This window comes from Capra hircus, chromosome 15, assembly GCF_001704415.2.
Source record: "Capra hircus breed San Clemente chromosome 15, ASM170441v1, whole genome shotgun sequence".
Classification (NCBI taxonomy): domain Eukaryota; kingdom Metazoa; phylum Chordata; class Mammalia; order Artiodactyla; family Bovidae; genus Capra; species Capra hircus.
In genome coordinates, this window is record NC_030822.1 from 28,233,476 (window position 1) to 28,251,989 (window position 18,514).

The window sequence follows — 18,514 nt, forward strand, 5'->3', positions numbered from 1 at the left end:
GACTTTTCCAGTGAGTCAGTTCTTCGTATCAGGTGGCCAAAGTATTGAAGTGTCAGCTTCAACATCAGTCTTTCCAATGAATATTCAGGACTGATCTCCTTTAGGATGGACTGGCTGGACCTCCTTGCAGTCCAAGAGACTCTCAAGAGTCTTCTCCAACACCACAGTTAAAAAGCATCAGTTCTTCAACACTCAGCTCTCTTTATGGCCCGCCCAACTCTTACATCCATATATGACTACTGGAAAAACCATAGCTTTGACTAGACGGACCTTTGCTGGCTGCTTTTTACTATGCTTCCTAGGTTTGCCACAGCTTTTCTTCCAAGGAGCAAGTATCTTTTAACTTCATGGCTGCAGTCACCATCTGCAGTGATTTTGGAGTCCAGGAAAATAGTCTGTCGTGGTTTCCACTGTTTCCCCCTCTATTTGCCATGAAGTGATGGGACCAGATGCCATGATCTTAGTTTTTGATCTTTTTTTTTTTCTCAGCCTCATTTTAGATATTGTGAAAAGGAGGCCCAAAGATTAGAACTGCTTGTCCATGATCACACAGTGGGAGCTGGGAGCCTGCACTCTTTCTCTGAGGTACTACTGCTGTTGCCACAATCTACCTTGACTGGGCCAGAAGGAATGCTTACATTTATGCAAGAGGAGAGACAGTTCACTCTCCGGCCACACATCAGTCAGAATGACAGGCGCTAACAGAGAGCTTGCTGTGCTTGCAGCTCTGAGAGAAGGCCCTGCTGCCAGGTAGAGGATATATCGAATCACTTAGCTTTTCTTTGATTTGCAGGAATGAATTCAGAGCATGGACGGACATCAAGCCTGTGAAACCCATAAAAGCCAAGCCCCAGTACAAGCCCCCAGATGATAAGATGGCTCATGAGACCAGCTACAGTGCCCAGTTCAAAGGGGAGGCCAATAAGCCAACCCCAGCTGACAATAAGGTCATTGATCGCAGAAGAATACGCAGCCTCTACAGCGAGCCCTTCAAGGAACCTCCAAAGGTGAGACAGATCTTCTGGGGACTCATCAGCAGTCTGACATGGGATGGGTTAATGGTAGCCAGAGATGGGGGCGGGGCTGCTGCCAACTCTGGTCCTTAACCTTCTAAAGTCCCTTCTTTCCATCTTAGCATATACAGAGTGGCTTCTTACCGTGAAACTGAAAGTTGCTCAGTCGTATCCGACTCTTTGCAACCCCATGTACTATACAGTCCATGGGATTCTCCAGGCCAGAATACTGAAGTGGGTAGCTGTTCCCTTCTCCAGGGGATCTTCCCAACCCAGGGATCAAACCCAGGTCTCCCACATTGCAGGCAGATTCTTTACCAGCTGAGCCACAAGGGAAGCCCAACCTTTGCTAAATCAAAAGGAAATTTCTAAAGGAATATTACCTAAAACAGGGATTCCCAGGTGGGTCAGTGGTAAATTCAGGAGACTGCCAATTCAGGAGATTCAAGAGACGAGGGTTTGATGCCTGGGCTGGGAAGATCCCCTGGAATAGGAAATGGCAACGCACTCCAGGATCCTTGCCTGGAGAGTCCCATGGACAGAGGAGCCTGCTGGGCTACAGTCCATGGTGTCGTAAAGAGTAGGACACGACTGAGCGGCTGAGCACACATTACCGAAAATGAAAACAGCTTAAAAACTGTTAGATTTCCAGAGAACTAGCTTCTGATTTTGAGAAACTCAGAAAGAAATGGTAGAAAATCTCACCTGGGCCCTAAACCCCCTTGTCTTAAAATAACTGTGCTTTTGCCCCTGAAGGGCTAGCCCAGACATGGGGGCATCCTTGCCTGACTTCTTTCCCACCCAGCTCCTGCCTCATCCTCTGCTCCAATCACTGGACACTTTCTCACCTCCTGAGTCCTGAAAATCACCTGCTCTTTCTTATCCTTTCCCTCCATCCAGCAGCAATCCTTAGTCTGTCAGAACACACCTGTCACATCAGCTGCAAGAAGTGTTCCAAGTAATCTGTTACTATGATGAACCGTTTGTGAATGATTTTCGTTTCTAAGTAAGATACAGTGGATTCAGGTGTTTTCCTATGAAGACAATTGTTGTTGTTCAGTGACTAAGTCATGTCTGAGTCTTTGTGACCCCATGGTCTATAGCACACCAAGCTTTCCTGTCCATCACCATCTCCCAGAGTTTTGCTCAATCTCATGTCCATTGATTCGGTGATGCCATCCAACAATGCTTTGCCTTATTTGTATCCCTATGTGCAATCATGAGAGGGGAAAAGCCTGTTGGATTCTGCTGTTGAGGCCGGAATCACACATGCCATAACTTATTATATGATATCAAGCCACATGGAATCATGAAAATATCAGCTCTCCTTTCTATAATAGCAGAAAATGTCTGAGCACCTATGTAGCCTTTGCTCTACTTTGACCTAAAGTCTTGCAGTCCAGCGGAGTTTCCTCTTTGGTCCAGGACCACTAGTTTACAGGTAAGGGAATTACCCAACCCAGTTTGCCTGGACTATTCCAGTTATAACATTAATGGTTCCATATTCCATGAAAGCCCTCAGGCCTAGGCAAGCCAGGATGATCTTATTTATAGGTTGACAGTGACTGAGAGCCCCTGAACCTCATTGAGTGGATGACCCAGCTGGTGAGGCCCCGTATCATCTCTGTCCCCCTTCTACAGATGAAGTGGGACTGAGATGTAGGGTTGGCTCTGGACAAAAGATTCAAGTGGAGGGAGGAGGGAAGATTGGGGAAAGGAAATCCAGAGATGGATGGGAGGAGGATAACATATTGGGGGACCATATCCAGTGGCCCAGAATTCTTGAGAAAGAGAAGCCACAGCCATCTTCTAGGAATCGGAGGGAAGAACTAGCAGAGAAAGCTTGGGGAGAGTGAAGTGAGCTTGAACGGCAGCTCTGGAGAAGACCATCTAGGGAGCCAGCCAGGGAGAAGGAGGGGACGCTAAAGCCCTCACTAGGCAAGACTGCCCGCCCAAGCCTCTCAGTGAGGACGTCCTTTCCCCGGAGCTCAGAAACAGGGAAGATCGGCTGCTGCTGTGAATGAAAGACCAGAATCCTGATGTCTTCCATCAACAAAGGTTGATTTCTTATTACCATGTGTCCACCGTGGGTGGGCTGCAGCTCTCCATGTCCACACCCCTTCAGGCTGAAACTCAGGGTGAGGAGCAGCCTCTCTGCGGCAGAGGAAAGGAGTAGGTTGGGCAGCGTGGGCCGACTCCTGGCCTTTTGTCTGGAGGGGGAATCCTCACCTCTGCTCACATTTCATTGACTAAAGCCACTCCCGTGCCTGCCTGAGTTGAGCAGGATAGTGAGGTACAATCTTCCCATGGGGAGGGGCAGCAGCCCAGAAATACAGTCCAGTGCCTTGGCGGGGAATGGGGGCCAGAGCTGGCATCAGAAGCCAGAGTGGCTAGAAAGTGGGCAGCTAGAACGGGGGACCAGGGGCTCCAAGTGAGAGATGCCAGGTGACCAGGCATCAGCAAAGGGGCTTTACATGCCATGCTTCTCAGAGTCCTGTGCTTTCATTAAGGTTATCTTTCCACTAATCACATCTTCTCTCTAAATTCTCCCTCCAAATCCCGCCCCTTCTGTGTTTCTGTTTGCGGTCTGTCTGTCTCTCCGTGCAGGTGGAGAAACCTAGTCTCCAGAGTTCCAAACCAAAAAAGACCTCAGTGAGCCATAAGCCCCCGAGGAAGGCCAAAGACAAGCAGGGGGCGTCGGGCCGGGCATCCAAGAAGAAGAGCGCGGAGGGTGCGCGCCCCGCCCCGCCCACCGCCGACAAGGAGCAGAGCTCGGAGATGAACAATAAGCTGGCTGAGGCTAAAGAGTAATGCACTGCACTTCTCTTTCTTCTTCTCTTCCCTTTTTTTTTTTCTTTCACTAATCAACAAAAAAGGCCACAAAATTGATTAGAGGCTTCCCGTCTGCATGGGTCCTGAGTGTTCTAGGAGCTCTTTGGTTTCTCTGAGCAGGGGGATCCTATTTCAGAGACCAGGCGACCTGCCTCCTGTCCAGATCTAGACAGGGCCACGCCACGGGGCCCCTGGACCCGTCAGCGGCTGACTTGCAGGGCAGTGCCTCCCTCCGGGCAGGGGCAGGCACGCCTGGTGAGGCAGGCGGAGGACACCGGAGGAACTGCCCTTACACTTCGACATGAATGTGGGGCATCCTCCTCCTGTTCCTCCCCAGCATCTGCGCCGGTGATCAATTTTGAACTTAGGTAAAAGGTGTTCTCCAAAATTCGCAGTTATCATGTGCTATAGAAGCCTGATCTGGGCTTCAGCAATTGACAAGATTTGTGGAAATATTTTTTTTTTTTAATTTTTTTTTGGCCTTAATCTCAATAAAATGAGTTGTGTTTGTTAAGTAATTTTTTCATAGACTCTTTTGCTTGAAACAGATGACTACGTTTAGTTTCCTACCAGTGGGCTTTAAACTCTATGCTGAGTAAGAGATGTGCCAATGATGACCAAAACGACGCCAGGGCAAAGTAGTTAGGTGTCATAGGTACCCTCCAGACATCATAGGAAGGTGACAGAAATAAGACTGTTTTCCTGTTAACCCCCAACCTATCCAGTGCTGCTGATTTTGCAAAGTGACTCGTTAAAGGGACTGGAGGAAGAAAGTTCAAGGTGTAACGATAGTGTATTTAGAATGTGGCTTCTTGCTTCTGAGAAACACACAGCAGGAAGCAGACATAGCGGCTACTGTGTCAGTGGTTACTGTCCCTGCCTGGACTGTTCTTGCCCTGTTCCTTGGAGAGGACGGAACGTGCTGAACTTCAGGTTCTGGGAGATTTCTATGACTTAGCCTAAGACAAGGAGTGTTCCCTGCTCGGTAATTAGCAAGCTTTTTTTTTGTTTTAACCTCATTCCTGAAGAAAAGCAGCTCTCCCTGTATTGTGTGTCTTGCGTCTGTGTGGCCAAAGCAGCCAGGGGTGGCAGTGCCACCCCAGCTGTGCTTGAGTTGTGTTGTGGGCATTAGTCAGGGAGTCGTGGAAAGACGCCATATACCTATGGGAACAATTACATTTGCAAACCCCACAGCGTGTCCGTTCCTTGGTACCCTTTATTTCTCATGTATGCAGGGTGCTTCCCGTCGCCAGCATTCTGAAATTGCTGGGGCCTCTTCAGGAGTACTTTTGTTTTGTCTTGAAAGCGACGAAGAGTGAAATCCTCACAGTTCCCTACCTCAGAAGTCCCTTTAGGTCCTTCAGGTTGGGGGAAATAGAGCCTCCACAAGCTCTCTCATATTCTGACTGTTCAAGCAGCAAAATCCCCATTTGCACCATTTTATTTGTCCCCTTCAGGCTTATTAATATGTCTCTTGTAAATTAACTGAGCCTTCACTATGCAGGCCCTATTTCCTAAGAGGACAGGACCTGCAGAAACAAAGCCCTGGGCCAGGCAGGCCTTTCTGCCGTCTTCCGAAAGGCAGCTCCAGAGAAGGAACTGTGAGGATGAAGAACTGAGGAAGGTAGACCATGTGAGTGAGTGTCAGTGTTTGTGAATCACGGATTTGGATGCCTCGATGGAAGGGGCTAGAGTAGATCTGAGTACTGATTCAGGTGTTTGCTAGCTGGTCTAAACAATGTCAGAGAGCTCCATCAACAGGACCTTAACTCTGTCCAGGAAATTTGCCAATGTACGTTCGTTCTCTTGAGATATCTGGTATTCATCAAACATGTTGATGTTAGCCACAGTTTGAATTTCTCCATAGAATAGTCATCTGGTTTTCTTTGCAGATCGAGTAAACCAAACTTTACATCACACAAGGGACCACTCCCTCAACATTCGATTGTTCTAGGCCTGTGTGCCTGACCAGGAGCCGGCCATGGTGGGCAGCATGTATAAATCTGGCTCCACCACAGCACCACCAGGGTGCATAGGGCTTATCCCCGTGTCTGATCCAAGTTTGTGTTGTCCAAACTGTAGTGCCTCCTGCCCCCTTGCAGCCCCAGGCGCCGAGCTTCCTCCCTGTCCCACCTGAGGCTTTCCGGGACCTGTAGGTAGGGTGTCTCTTCACGTCTTCAGTCTGCCCATCTCTTTAGCCTCCCGCTGAGAAAATCCTTTGGTAGTTCACTTTGACTCTTGAATGTGTCACTTCACTGGCAAGAAACCTTTGATTTCTGCTGTTTACAAATAAAACTCAGTCGGTCTTGTTCTGCACTCCAAACATGCTGACTGAAACTGATTTCAGCCTCACAAGCAGTGTTTCTGTCTCGCCCTTCTGAAGGCGGCCAAGCTTCAAATGCCTGTTCGGCCCATTTTTGTACACTTCCCTGTGGTTCCCTGAACCCCTCTGACGAAAGAGCGAGGACTGGAGCCTCCCCCCGATCTGCTTCACTCGCCCGCAAACCCGAACCCTTGGAGCTGTGCGTCGGGTCCTTAATGCTGTCCCTTTTCCGCCGGTGCTCCCATGATGCCTTTGCTCTCAAGGCAGACCGGAAGCATCTAATTACGATTTTGTGGCCTGGGTTTTGTTGCGTACCACAGATTGTCTATGTATGTGTAGCGCACACCTTTCTTTGGTGCTATTTCATTCCTGCTGTTAGTAAGAAAATGACAAAAATATTCATGTATAGCCAATTGATTGTGCCGTGCTTGTGGTCTGTGCTTGCTAAGAAACAAACAAACAAACAGTTTTTCCAATTATAAATAAATGCTAAAGACGAACACCACTTTCTTGATCTTATTTCCTTGGTAAGGCCCAGCTGAGTAGGTGAAGGAACCACCTTTTGCCATTTGAGCTGCTCTCCCCGAGAGGAGCTGTGCCCTGCAGTTTCTCTGGGGGTCCTCCATAACACAGCTTGACTCTTTTAGATACTTGCCTCTCAGATACTAATTGCAAGCAGTCAGAGCTAAGTGTTGGGAAAGGCGACGATGGACCAGGAGACCCAGTGGCCAACAAGGTAGTGTAACGATTTGATATCCTGTTGCTGGGGGTGAGCGGCCAGCACGGCCTTCCCAGGCTGGGAGGCTGGCCCCTGACCCCCACCCTCTTCCTATCAACCTGCAGGACTCTGTTCTGGTTTTTCTCCTCCCAAGGGATGGCAGAGATGCCTTCCCATGCTCATTTAACCTCGTCATTGTGGAGGCTCCACCCCCTGGGGGCTAGCTTACTGTGTGGATTATGGGGTGACAGTCTTGGCGTGTACCTAACGTGGGAGTGTGGAAACTGCCATAAGAGAACCCAAACAAGGCAACAACAGACCGGGTAGTGGGGAGCTCAGATGGAGGTCAGGATTCTTCCCACCAGGAATGGAGAATCAGAAAGCTTCATGATGAGTGGGGGGAGCTTGGAGAGTGGGTGGGATGTGGGTGTGTGGGGCATGCAGGGGCTGGCCTACAGGCAGGAGAGCAGAAGCATGGGCACCCCAGAACCAGGGCCAAAGGGTGCCCACCTTGATATCCTTCTGCTGAAACGGGAGATGAAAGATTCTGTACTTCAGGATCCCACTTCCTTTTTCCAGTGCGCGTTGATTGAATACCTATCAGCGGTGGGCATTGTGCCCTGAGCAGAGAACCAGGATGGCTGAGACCCCCACCTCCAATCACAGTGAGACACAAAGAAGGAATCTGTTCTAGCAGATTCCGTGTGTCGGTGGATGGGCAGGTGGTGACCAAGTGAACAGAGCCAGGGCTGGCCAGAAGCAGAGGTGTGGGGGCCCCACACCAGGCGAGCTCAGTCCTGGGGAGTGGTTCATTCGGGGAGGGTCAGGGCAGTGTTGCATCCTGATGCCATGGCAGGGGGTGGGGTCACTAACCAGGGTCTCCATCCACACCCCCAGCTAGTACCCCACCTGTGCATGCTCCTACCATTACGCTGCTCACCCTCACCCTCACCCAGCACCAGCCACAAGTCCTCCGTTGCCCTAGGCTCGGAGCTCTAGGTTGGAACTCATTCTGTTGCTGGTTCTCAAAATCTGGACTTTGGGGAGGAGCTGTGGTCAGAATAATCAAGGGTCACATATATGAAAAAATAAAAAAGCATTATATATTTGTTTTCCAGATGAACAGAAAACATTCCACCCACCTGCCTGCTTTTGTATGAGGCAGAAATGCAAAATACTGTTTAATAATAAAACACATAAAAGTATATTTAAGTCTCTTTTGATCGGTTAAGAATTTTTTTATCAAAACTAGTGCTTGAGAGAGGTGAAAAGGCAGAAGAGGCAGAAACAGAAGCAGAGAGAGAAGACAACACGCTGAGATTAACCCAGGAGAAGGCGAGATCTCTCGGAATCAGAGAATGGGCAAGGGTGGGCAGGGGAGGAGCAGGAAGGTGGGCACCACTCAGTGGTCAGGCTCACCCAGAGCCTTGGCCTCACTTCCACTGTGCTCTCTGATGCTTCCCAAGCCCAGGAGGCAAATCCTCACCCATTACTATCACCACCTCTCTGAAACAGCAAAGTTAAAACCAGCCTCTGATTTTGAAATAGGTTCCCAATGCTATTAATACATTAGTTGTAAGTGTAGTTTAATCCTTCCCTAGAGTTTGTGTGTTCTTAGTGAAGCTCTTCCCTCCTTGTTTGTCCACTATGGTTTAAAAATGCACAGCCTGCTTCCTGGAGACTCACAGGGACTGTCCAGTCTTCTTTAACAAAGGCTGTGAACACCCTCTATCTGTCATGGTGCTTTCAAGGCTCTCTCCCTGCTAAAATGCCTTAGGGCAGTTTACATTTTCAGGACCCCAGATACAGAAAGTTTCTTTCTGGAGATGGGCCATGGACTATCTACAGTTAAGGGGAGACCCTACCGCAGTCCCAGCTGAGAACAGCAGGGCAGGAACAGCGGTGGGCTTGGTGGTGAGAGCCGAGCTGAGACAGGAGAGGCAGCAGTTCCCTCCTCGGCCTCCCCTCACGCAGAACCGGGCACGTGATCCAAAGCTCTCCATCCCACTGCCATTAATGCATCAATCCTCATGACACTAGACCGTCCTAGAGTAGCTCTAATACCAGAACTGCCTTCATCACGTATTTGCCTCCTCAGCATGTGAATACAGGTTAACAGTGGCAGTGCCCTTAGGCCTTTACCAGATTCATGGATGGAAGTCGGTGCCAGGTAGGCAAGTCTGTGGCATACACTAAACTCCCTGAGCTTTGGTGTCCTCCTCTGAAAATGGGGACACTAATACCCACCTCAGGTGAGAGGAGTGAGGATGAAATGACTTGATGGCTCTAGGGAACCTGTATGAGCACTACGTAGAGCTCATTTCAGGCACCTCCACCTTCCCTGTACAGTACTGGAGAGGTCTGTGTTCTTCATCTCTTCATCTTTCTGATAATTAATCTCTGACAATATATGAAGTGGATTGAGGCAAACACTGATTAAGAAGAACGCTTTTGTAGAACTCCAGCTACTGAATTACTTTGAGTCCACAAACCTAAACAGTAGCATTCTAAGAATTTATATTTACTGATTGCTTACAAAGCATTCCCTTCTGTGTGATCCCACTGACCCTTCCTGATGTAGTGAGGCAGGCATTTCCACCAGGTAACAGACAGGACCAGGCAGCTCGGAGGGAAGGGTGTCTGCCTGCGCCGCAGCCTGGACTGCTTTTCCCCTCCCAAGGTGGGGCGGGCAGCCTGAAGGGAGACAGGGTTCAGATAAGATGGGTTCCTAACTAAGTTATGTCCTCCCTCCCTCGAGGGGCCCCATCTGTTCCGACATCTGCAGGCTCACCTAGGATCCCCTTTAAATCTTGGGAACTAGATACAAATGAGGGGAAGTAAGAGTTGGGTGAGGTCTTCACACACAACTGGCTCAAACATCCTGAATGAACTGACCAATTGTCTCTGCTAAATATATAGGTATTCTCCTTGGGGTGCTAGAATAACTGACCGGGTGACTAAAATGCATGGTTACTGAATACAGAATGTTCCGACAGTTTTCATTCGTAAAAAATACACTTGGTACCGGAGATACCAAGATAAAACTGGTGTCCAAACCTGACATTGGAGGGCTTTGCTCAGAGACCATCACCTCATGCTTTTTATTTCAGTGGAACTGAGCTTAACTCTGTGTCCGTTGTCCTCATATAAGTGGCCCTCGGTCACTGGTTGATTTGGTATTGTCTATATCTATCTCAATCCAAACATCTTATCTGGGGCCAAGGGAGCTTCAGATACTGAGATACACAAATTGCTGTCACTGGTACTGGTTTAAGCTGCCAGAGGGATCCATAGGACATGCAATTCTGACCATGTCACATCCTGCTTTAAACCATCTGTGGGCTCCTCTCGGCCTGCAGAAGCTTGTGTCTGCTCAGCGCACCATGCTGCTTCTCACCTCCATGCTTTACCCACGCCGCCCCACCTGCCCAGACTGCCCTTCTCCTGCTTCTCCACCCGGCTAACTCATCCTTCAAGACTCCGCTCAGGGGACAGCTCCGGGAAGCCTTTCCCGCACCTCCCAGGCTGGGTAAGACGCTCCCTGTGTGTTCTTCATCATGGAACTTAGCACGTGTACTGTGTCTGCTCATATCTGTGTACGTGTCCCCCACAAGAGTGTGCTCCCGCGGGGCAAGGACTCAATCCTTCTGCTCATCTTTGTAGTCCTGGCTTCCGGCCCATTGTCTCCTGCAGATCATGTCTTCCAAAGTGCTTGTTGAATGAAGGGTGAGTGAATGAATGAACGATGATATTCACCGTCTGCCTCCACATCCACCGCCATGCCTCCACAAGGCTTTATTCTGCCTAGTAACTGGCTCTGCTCACATGACAGGGGTGGTTTTGAGAAAGGTCATGGCAGCAGGAGAGCACAGAGGTGTCAATGGCTGGTTTTAAAAAGGCCAGACTCCAGGTCAGCCCCCCTGTACTTTATATGGATGCTTTTTCTAAACAGTCCTGGCTTTATAAACATAGATTTGGGGTTAGAGGGTAATCTTAAGAGGCTGGCTGAGCCCAACCCTTGCCCAGTGCAGAGCTCCTAATTCTGAGATGGCAGGGGCATCCCTTGAGGGGCATGTCTTAGACGTAAGGGCTGGGAATTAGAGCCGACAGCGCTCAGTTGCTTCAGTCATGTCCGACTCTTCGCGACCCCATGGACTACTGCCTGTCAGGCTCCTCGGTCCATGGAATACTGGGGTGGGTTGCCATTTCCTTCTCCAGACACCAACAGTCCTGGTTCTAAATCCAAGCTCTATTAGTTACTAGCTGTGTGACCTTGGTTGAGTTTGTTACTTTCTTTGAGCCTCAAAGAGGATAACAAGCATACAGGTATCCATCACCACCCAGATCTATGTGACTCCCAAGATTCAGAAAGTAGGAATTTGGCCAGCAAGGGATATAGTGTGATCCCAATCTGTTTGGTTCCAGTGTGGTATAGCTGGTGGTAACAGAAAATCGTGTTTGTGATTCAGAGGACTATTATGAGAGGGCTTCATGGGGTTGCATGTGAAGGCCTCTGTGAACTTTCAGAAGGCCTCTGGAACACCCTTGTCATAGTTGATTTTGGGGTAGCTTGCTGACCACCACTTTCCATTACCACCTTTCACCCCAACAGAGTGGTGGTAGCTGGGGCGACACACGGCAAATCCACTCTTTCTGCCATGCAACCGCTCGAGGCGAAGCCCTTCCAGCACTGGCTGTTGCTGCCCTCTGCCCTTCCCAACCTTTCCCCGGCCCCTCCTCCCTGAGCACCCGATCAATCAATCTCCTGGCGCAAACTCTATTTCTGCAATTACATGGTCATTTTCACTGATTCACTCTGGACACACCAAACCAATTTTTGATTAATGGCTCAAGAGCCCATCCTTTGCTTTAGATGGGATGGGGAGAAAGACAAAGATGGATTTGCAAGTTCCCAGCTAGACAAGAACTGAGCCATTACATCTGGCTGCCTTAGTCTAGCACTTCACATTTTTAAAAGGGTCTTTAGCAGGATTATCAGATTCATGATAGCTCATTAAGACAGTCAACTATGCTCTTGACTTAGCCTTCCTGGTGTTAAGACAACCAAAGAAGCTTTTAAAGTATCTACTATACAACTGGGAATTTATTTAGTTCTTAGCAGGTTATATCTAGAAAAGGTATTTAACAGTAAAAAGGAAAAAGTGGGGACTGCCCTGGAGGTCCAGTAATTAAGACTCCAAAATTCCACTGCAGGGGTCATGGGTTTGATCCCTGGTCAGGGAACTAAGATCCCAGATGCCACACACAGAGTGGCTAAGTTAAAAAAAAGAGAGAGAAAAAGAAGGAAAGGAAGGGAGGAAGAAAGAAAGGAAATAAAAAAAGAAACAGGGATACATCTGTCTACAGGGGACTTGGTTAGTGTTAGTTGGTGTTATTCACTCAGCCATGTCCAACTCTTTGTGACCCCATGGTCTGTAGCCTGCCAGGCTCCTCTGTCCATGGGACTCTCCAGGCAAGAATACTGGAGTAGATTGCCATTTCCTTCTCCAGGGGATCTTCCTAACCCAGGGATCGAACCCAGGTCTCCTGCATTGCAGGTGGATTCTTTACCATCTGAGCCACCAGGGAAGCCATCAGGAGAGCTGGGAGTGGTGGAGAAAAATCCAAACTAGGAAACTGCTCCAGCTGTCTAGTGCCGCTTTGTAAAAGGCAGAGGTGGCACAACCTAGGGGAAGAGAAGGAGCATGTGTTTGACCTTTACACACTTGTTCCCATTTAATCCTCACAATAGGGCTAGAGAGTCTGTTGTAGACACCAGCCCCATTCATAGATTTAAAAAAAAATGAGACTCGGTGATTAGATAACAAAGTCACACAACTTGTACATGGTGAGCCAGGATTTGGAGCCAGGTTTGGGTGACTGAAACCCATTCCTTGTCCAGCACTTGGGACCATCTCTAGGATTCCTACTGTAAAGAATTCCTGCAAGAGCAGTCTCCTCCTCATCCTGTCCCTTCCTTGCTCCAAAGACTTCAGTGCTCAAATCATCTTTGGAAAATGAGTCAGATGAGGGTCACAGATGCTGAGTTTGCTCAGACAGTTACTACCCACTACCCACCCCTCCACCCCCTCAGCTCCCACCCAGAATTAAGCCTTGTGGTGGCAGCCTTTTTTCTAGCCATGGTCCTAGTTGCTCTTCCTGTGCTGATAAGCCACAAATAGATGGACTCTGTATAGCCCCAGGCTGATCGACTGACTGGCAGCCATACAGGTAGGGCTTACAGGTGTGGGTGCAGATGGGCATTCTTAGACCAGGATGTACAAGCTTTCTGAGACTATCTTCTTTGCCAGGGTCTGCTGAACACCAGGAGGTAAATTAAGGAAGTCTTTGTGCAGTAGATGCAGGAAGGGCCGAGGCAAAGGGGAGCTGGATGTTGGAGTCCCAGAGGGGCAACTCTCAGGAGATGCAGTTGGGAGCTCGGAGCTGGGGACCTGTAGAATCCAGTGGCTGTAGCCTTCTGGACCATGCAGAACCAATCAGAGTTATGTCAAGCCAGACCTAGTTCAGACATCTGCAGACAGATTTGGGATCTCTGGGGTTGAAGTCCCATCCCTAAGGGATATTGTTGCAGAAAGGAAAGAGCTTGACTGCAAGTCTGTCATCCTCAGTTAAGGTCTTGGCATTAACAGGCTCACTATGTGACTTTCTGGAGCCCTGCTTCTGCCTTTGGAAAACAGGGACACAAGTGAACCCCATCTGCCTGGGTGACGGGCTGCTGTGAGAATACAATATGCCACCTTGAATATGAAGTCCTCTTAGAAAACCATGAAAGGAGGTTGCAGTTTGGGAGGACAAAAAAGGTGCTAAGCAGTTAAAAATAGGGAAGCCTGTGTGTGTCATGTAAATACAGTTGTTAGAGTTTTATCTTGTGTGAGTTTGTTTGTTTTTTAAGCTTCCCATCTGGGGTGGTGTCCTCTTGTGGTGCTAGCCCGATGCTATGGCACTCTAGCTCTCTGTCAGCAGTTTGTCACTTAGGAGGCATTTATTAAATGTTGTGGAAGGATTGTTTAGTCACTCAGTCGTGTCCGATTCTTTGCAACCCTATGGACTGTAGCCCGCCAGGCTCCTCTGTCCATGGAATTCTCCAGGCAAGAATACTGGAGTGGATTGTCATTCCCTTCTCCAGGGGATCTTCCCAGCCCAAGGACCAAACCTGGGTCTTCTGCACTGCAGGTGGATTCTTTACCACTGAGCTGTCAGGGAAGCCCTGTGGAAGGATGGAGGGAGTAAAAAGGAGGGGAGGGCGGGGGATGGGGAAGGAGCTGGGGAAGGAGGGAAAGAGAGAGGAAAGAGAAGGAAGCAGATGTGGTCTCTGCCCTAAAGAGCCCCCTTCTGGAGAGGCAGCTTCAAAACTGTTGACAGCTGACCTGATGGGGGCTGCTGTGTCCAGGCGAGGGAGTGGGAACAGGGCAGGGACGTGGGGACACAGGAGAAGGGGTATTTGACCCCTGATAGTAGAGGGTCCGGGTGATTTCACTAGGGAAGTGACCCTGAAACTGAACCATTAGTTGCTGAGGAGGGTGGTGCTGTGCCTGAGAGACGGCAGCGGGGGGCTGTATCCAGGGAGGTACAGGTGCTGGGGCAAAGGAGGGGTGTGCTGTCTGGAGACCTAACGGGGACATCCCTTTCAGTTCTGGGGTCACACTTTCCATAGAAGGGAGCCAACCAAGATGTGTAGTGAGGAGAGCAGTCGGAACAGTGAGGGCTTCGGGCCGCAGTGGGACACATGTTGCCCGGAGAAGTCAGGGATACAGACACGATTGCTCTCCTTTCAACTACGCTCATGTATCAGTCAACAGGGCATTCTCTGGAAAGATTACCCCAGAGCACAGGATCCCGAGCAGGGCAAGGATGGGAGGGAGTGGAGCTGACAGAAATCCAGGCTTCTGCTCAGGGTCCTGGCTACAGGGCGTGGGCTGCCTCATGCAGGGGTGTGCCCGACCCCCCAGACCTGAGCAGCTCAGGCAGCAGCTGGGGCCTGCTGCTGGGGAGACAGCGGCCCAAGTTCAGGAGACCCCATGACCCTCCAATCTGCCCTTCCAGCCCGGGCGCCTTCAGATCGGTTCTGCAGAGTTGGGCTTTCTGGGACCAGGGAGTGAGGACTTGCCCAGCACAGTGACGTCTTTGCACTGAAGGAACTTAGGCCTCTCTGGTTGGAGAGACACGGGCAGATGAGGGCTTGGGGCCAAGGCTGGTGGTCCTGGTGTGCTGGGAGCTTTACAGGGTTTGTGGTGTGGTCCCCACAGGGGGGGCTCCCGCCTCCTTCATGCCCGCCTGTGCCCCCCAGCACACGGCCTAACCCAGAGCACAGGCACGGCAAACTTGGTCCAATGAATGGATAAAAGAGAAAAAACATCAAATATTGATAGAATAAAGAGAAACAGCTCTACGCCAGCTACCCAGTACTCCCACAGAAATCTGCCAGGTACTAGGAGCCAGACACTAGATACTCATGATGCACGAGCTGGCGGGGAGAGGCAGGTCATTACCAAACACCATGATAACTGCAAAACAGAGGCCATGGAGCCTCATGGGAGACGGGGCGGGGCAAGAGCTCTTGTTTTGAGAAAGCCTTGTCTCCCGCAATTCTTTATAAGAATAACAAGCCTTTCAAAGGCAGTTTCCTTGACACTTTCCCTCGGGTAGCTGCACCTCTTATAATGTGTTGGCAGATCTGTCTGTGTCTGGGAAACGTGCATGTCTGTACAGGGCCCTTGGAGTCAGACAGAAGGAGACAAAGCTGTGAAATCGCCTGGCCCACTGCCCCCCTCCTCCTCCTGCAGGGCCCGTGAGGTACAGACAGCCTGGCCCCTCTCAGTCTCTCCTGCCCAGCCTTGCTTCAAGTGAGTTTGCTCCATCCCTTCCACCCACCCAGTGAATTTTGAGAGGCCTCTGTTAAGTCCTGGACCTGCTATTTCTTAGCCGTGTGGCTGTGGGGAGTTGCTTACCTACTCTGGGTCTGGTTCCCTGTCTGTAGAATAAGACATTGGTTCAGATCACCAAGCTCCTTTTGGAACTAATGTTTATGAAATATCTCCTGTATTCCAGGGGTCATGCCATGAGTGTTCCCATAAATGAAGGGAGAATTCTCCCATTTTATAGATTAATAAACTGAAGCTGGCAGCCTGGATGTCCATGCTGACATCCGCAGCTAGGGTGGACTTGAGTCAGCCTTTGAACCCAGCTCTTCTGGCCTCAAGTCCCGTCAGTGTACTTTTTCCTCTAGCAGGCTGCTCTTTACTGAACAAGAAATAATCTAGGTTTAAAATACCCAGTACCTAAACTGACCTATGAGTTTCCTTCTTTCTCAAAGCTTTCCCAAGCTGAGGAAGCAGGGGTTTCAAGGACAGGGTACACAGGCCCCTGATTTCTGAACAAGGCCCTACGCCAGGAGCACGGCCTCAACTGGGGCCCGCTGTGGTGGTGCATCAGCAGTCAATCTGGGAAGTAAAAAAATCACAGGTGAATTATGAGATTAGAATTGTGTGCAAAGGCAAGAATCAGTGGGAGGGAAGAAAGCTTTTTGTCCAGATAGTCTCAAGCAGGGCTTAATAATCCTACTTCCAGACTCTAATAAAGCTTGGCTTCAAGGTCAGTGTGTGTATACCCACGAGGCATTGCCTGTCACCATGGAAACAGGAAAACAGGCAGAAAATTAAGTTTTTAAGACTTTGGTTTTCTCATATAACCTAGGAATATTACATTTTGCAAATAAGACATAGCCTGGCACAGAAAAGCCTCTCATTTATTCATTGATTGGACAAGTCAGAGATTTCCCTGAGTCAGGTTCTGTTTTAGGTACAATGATTTACAAAATGGACATGGTCCTGCCCTTTGAACACTTCAGTCTAGAAGGGGAAACATTAATGGAAAAGAATGCAAGTAATTATCTGTGATAAGGGATAGGAAAGAAAATGTCAGGGACCAAGAGAGCCTGTACAGTGGCCTGGTCATATCTGCTTCCCTGGAGGATGAGTCGGATTAGCAAGGAAGAGGGAGCAAGAGAATGTCCCAGAAGGAGACACTAACATGTGCAAAGTTGTGAATGAAAGGAGCAGGGCATGCTGAGAGGCTAGGGCACAGATGGCTGGAGGGCGATGGAAGCAGGCTGGTCAGCGAGGGAGGGCGGTGGAACAGGGTAAAACTTCTTTATTCTCAGTGCAAGGAGAAGCCTTGAAGATGTCTCACCAGGAGGAAAGACTTCCTTTGAGTTTTGTTTTTTTTTGGCTGCACCGGGTCTTAGCTGCAGCATGTGGGGCCTTCAGTTGCAGCATGTGGGATCTTTAGTTGCAGCATGTAGGATCTAGTTCCCTGACCAGAGATTGAACCCTGCACCCTGCATTGACAGTGCAGAGCCTTAGCCACTGGGCCACCAGGGAAGTCCCAAGGATTTGCTCTTTTTTTTTTTAATTTCTGTATGAAGACTATGTTGGAGGAGAGGCCAGAGATACCGGTTAGTGGGCTGTGACAGTGGTCCACAGAGATGACGGCACAGCTTGGGGGAAAGGTAGGGACGGAAAGAAATGTAAGTATTTAGGAAATACATGTTAGGAGCCAGAAAAGACGGTTCCTCATGGATTGAGTGAAGGCTTTGAGGGAGCAGACGGTATTTAGGATGACTCGGAATTTCTGGCTGGGGCCATGGGATAGATGATGAACCAGGTTTCAGCAACAGTAATTTGTGATTCTGTTTGACCTCTTTTGTTCCAGGTACTGTGCGGGGCACTGGGGCTGCAGGCCAGGTGGATGGTCCCTGCCTTCAGGGAGCACACAGCCAAATGGGGCAGGGGGGTAAACTTGACATGCAATCAGCGTATCTATGAATGCAGGGAGAGACTGTGAAATGGTGATCCAGGAAGACCTTGTGAGGAGGTGGATCCGAGCTGAGCCATCAGGGACAGACAGGGGAAAGTGGGTGAAAGAGGGCAATGCAGGCAGCAGAAACAAAGAAACAAACATTGAAAGCATGTTCAGCAGCAAGGGTGGCCAGAGGACAGTGCAAGAGGGTGAGGCTGCAAGGCTGTCCACCACCTTCCTGCCTTCCTCCAGGGCTGCCAGAGGCTCCAGTGAGCTAAAATAATGCACCTGTGAGCGTCTGGTAAACTCTTACACAGTTACTGTGGTTATGGACTTACTTACGTGAGGCATCAAAGTGAAAGTGAAAGTCACTCAGTCATGTCCAACTATATGTGACCCCATGGACTGTAGCCTGCCAGGCTCCTCTGTCCATGGAATTCTCCAGGCCAGAATACTGGAGTGGGTAGCTGTTCCCTTCTCCAGAGGATCTTCCCAACCCAGGGATCAAACCCAGGTCTCCTGCATCGCAGGTGGATTCTTTACCGTCTGAGCCACCAGAGAAGCCCATAAGGCACCAAAGCTCTCTTCAAATGTCACCAATTATGATTTCAGATCCAAACAGGATCATCTGATCCTCTGTCTAACGCTCTCTGGCATTTGTATTGTCATCCAGTTTACAGATGAGGAAACTGAGGTCTGTTGTGGTCGAGTAATTGCCCAAGATCTGGCAGGGAATAAGCAGCACAGAAGCCAAGGAAAAGCCAGCAGGTCACTCTAGTTTCTGAGAGAGTATACAGGCTGGGAGGTGGG

The 18,514-nt window shown here is 49.5% G+C and overlaps 1 protein-coding gene across 1 annotated transcript in view; it reads left to right on the top strand.

Moving 5' to 3' along the window:
* MAP6 (microtubule associated protein 6) overlaps positions 1-18,514 on the top strand; it is an 81,225-nt gene that overhangs the window by 58,643 nt on the left and 4,068 nt on the right. Inside the window, exons 2-3 of the mRNA XM_018059335.1 lie at positions 794-1,007; positions 3,621-3,820. Coding sequence (XP_017914824.1) covers positions 794-1,007; positions 3,621-3,820 — 414 coding nt within the window. The remainder of the gene's footprint in view (positions 1-793; positions 1,008-3,620; positions 3,821-18,514) is intronic.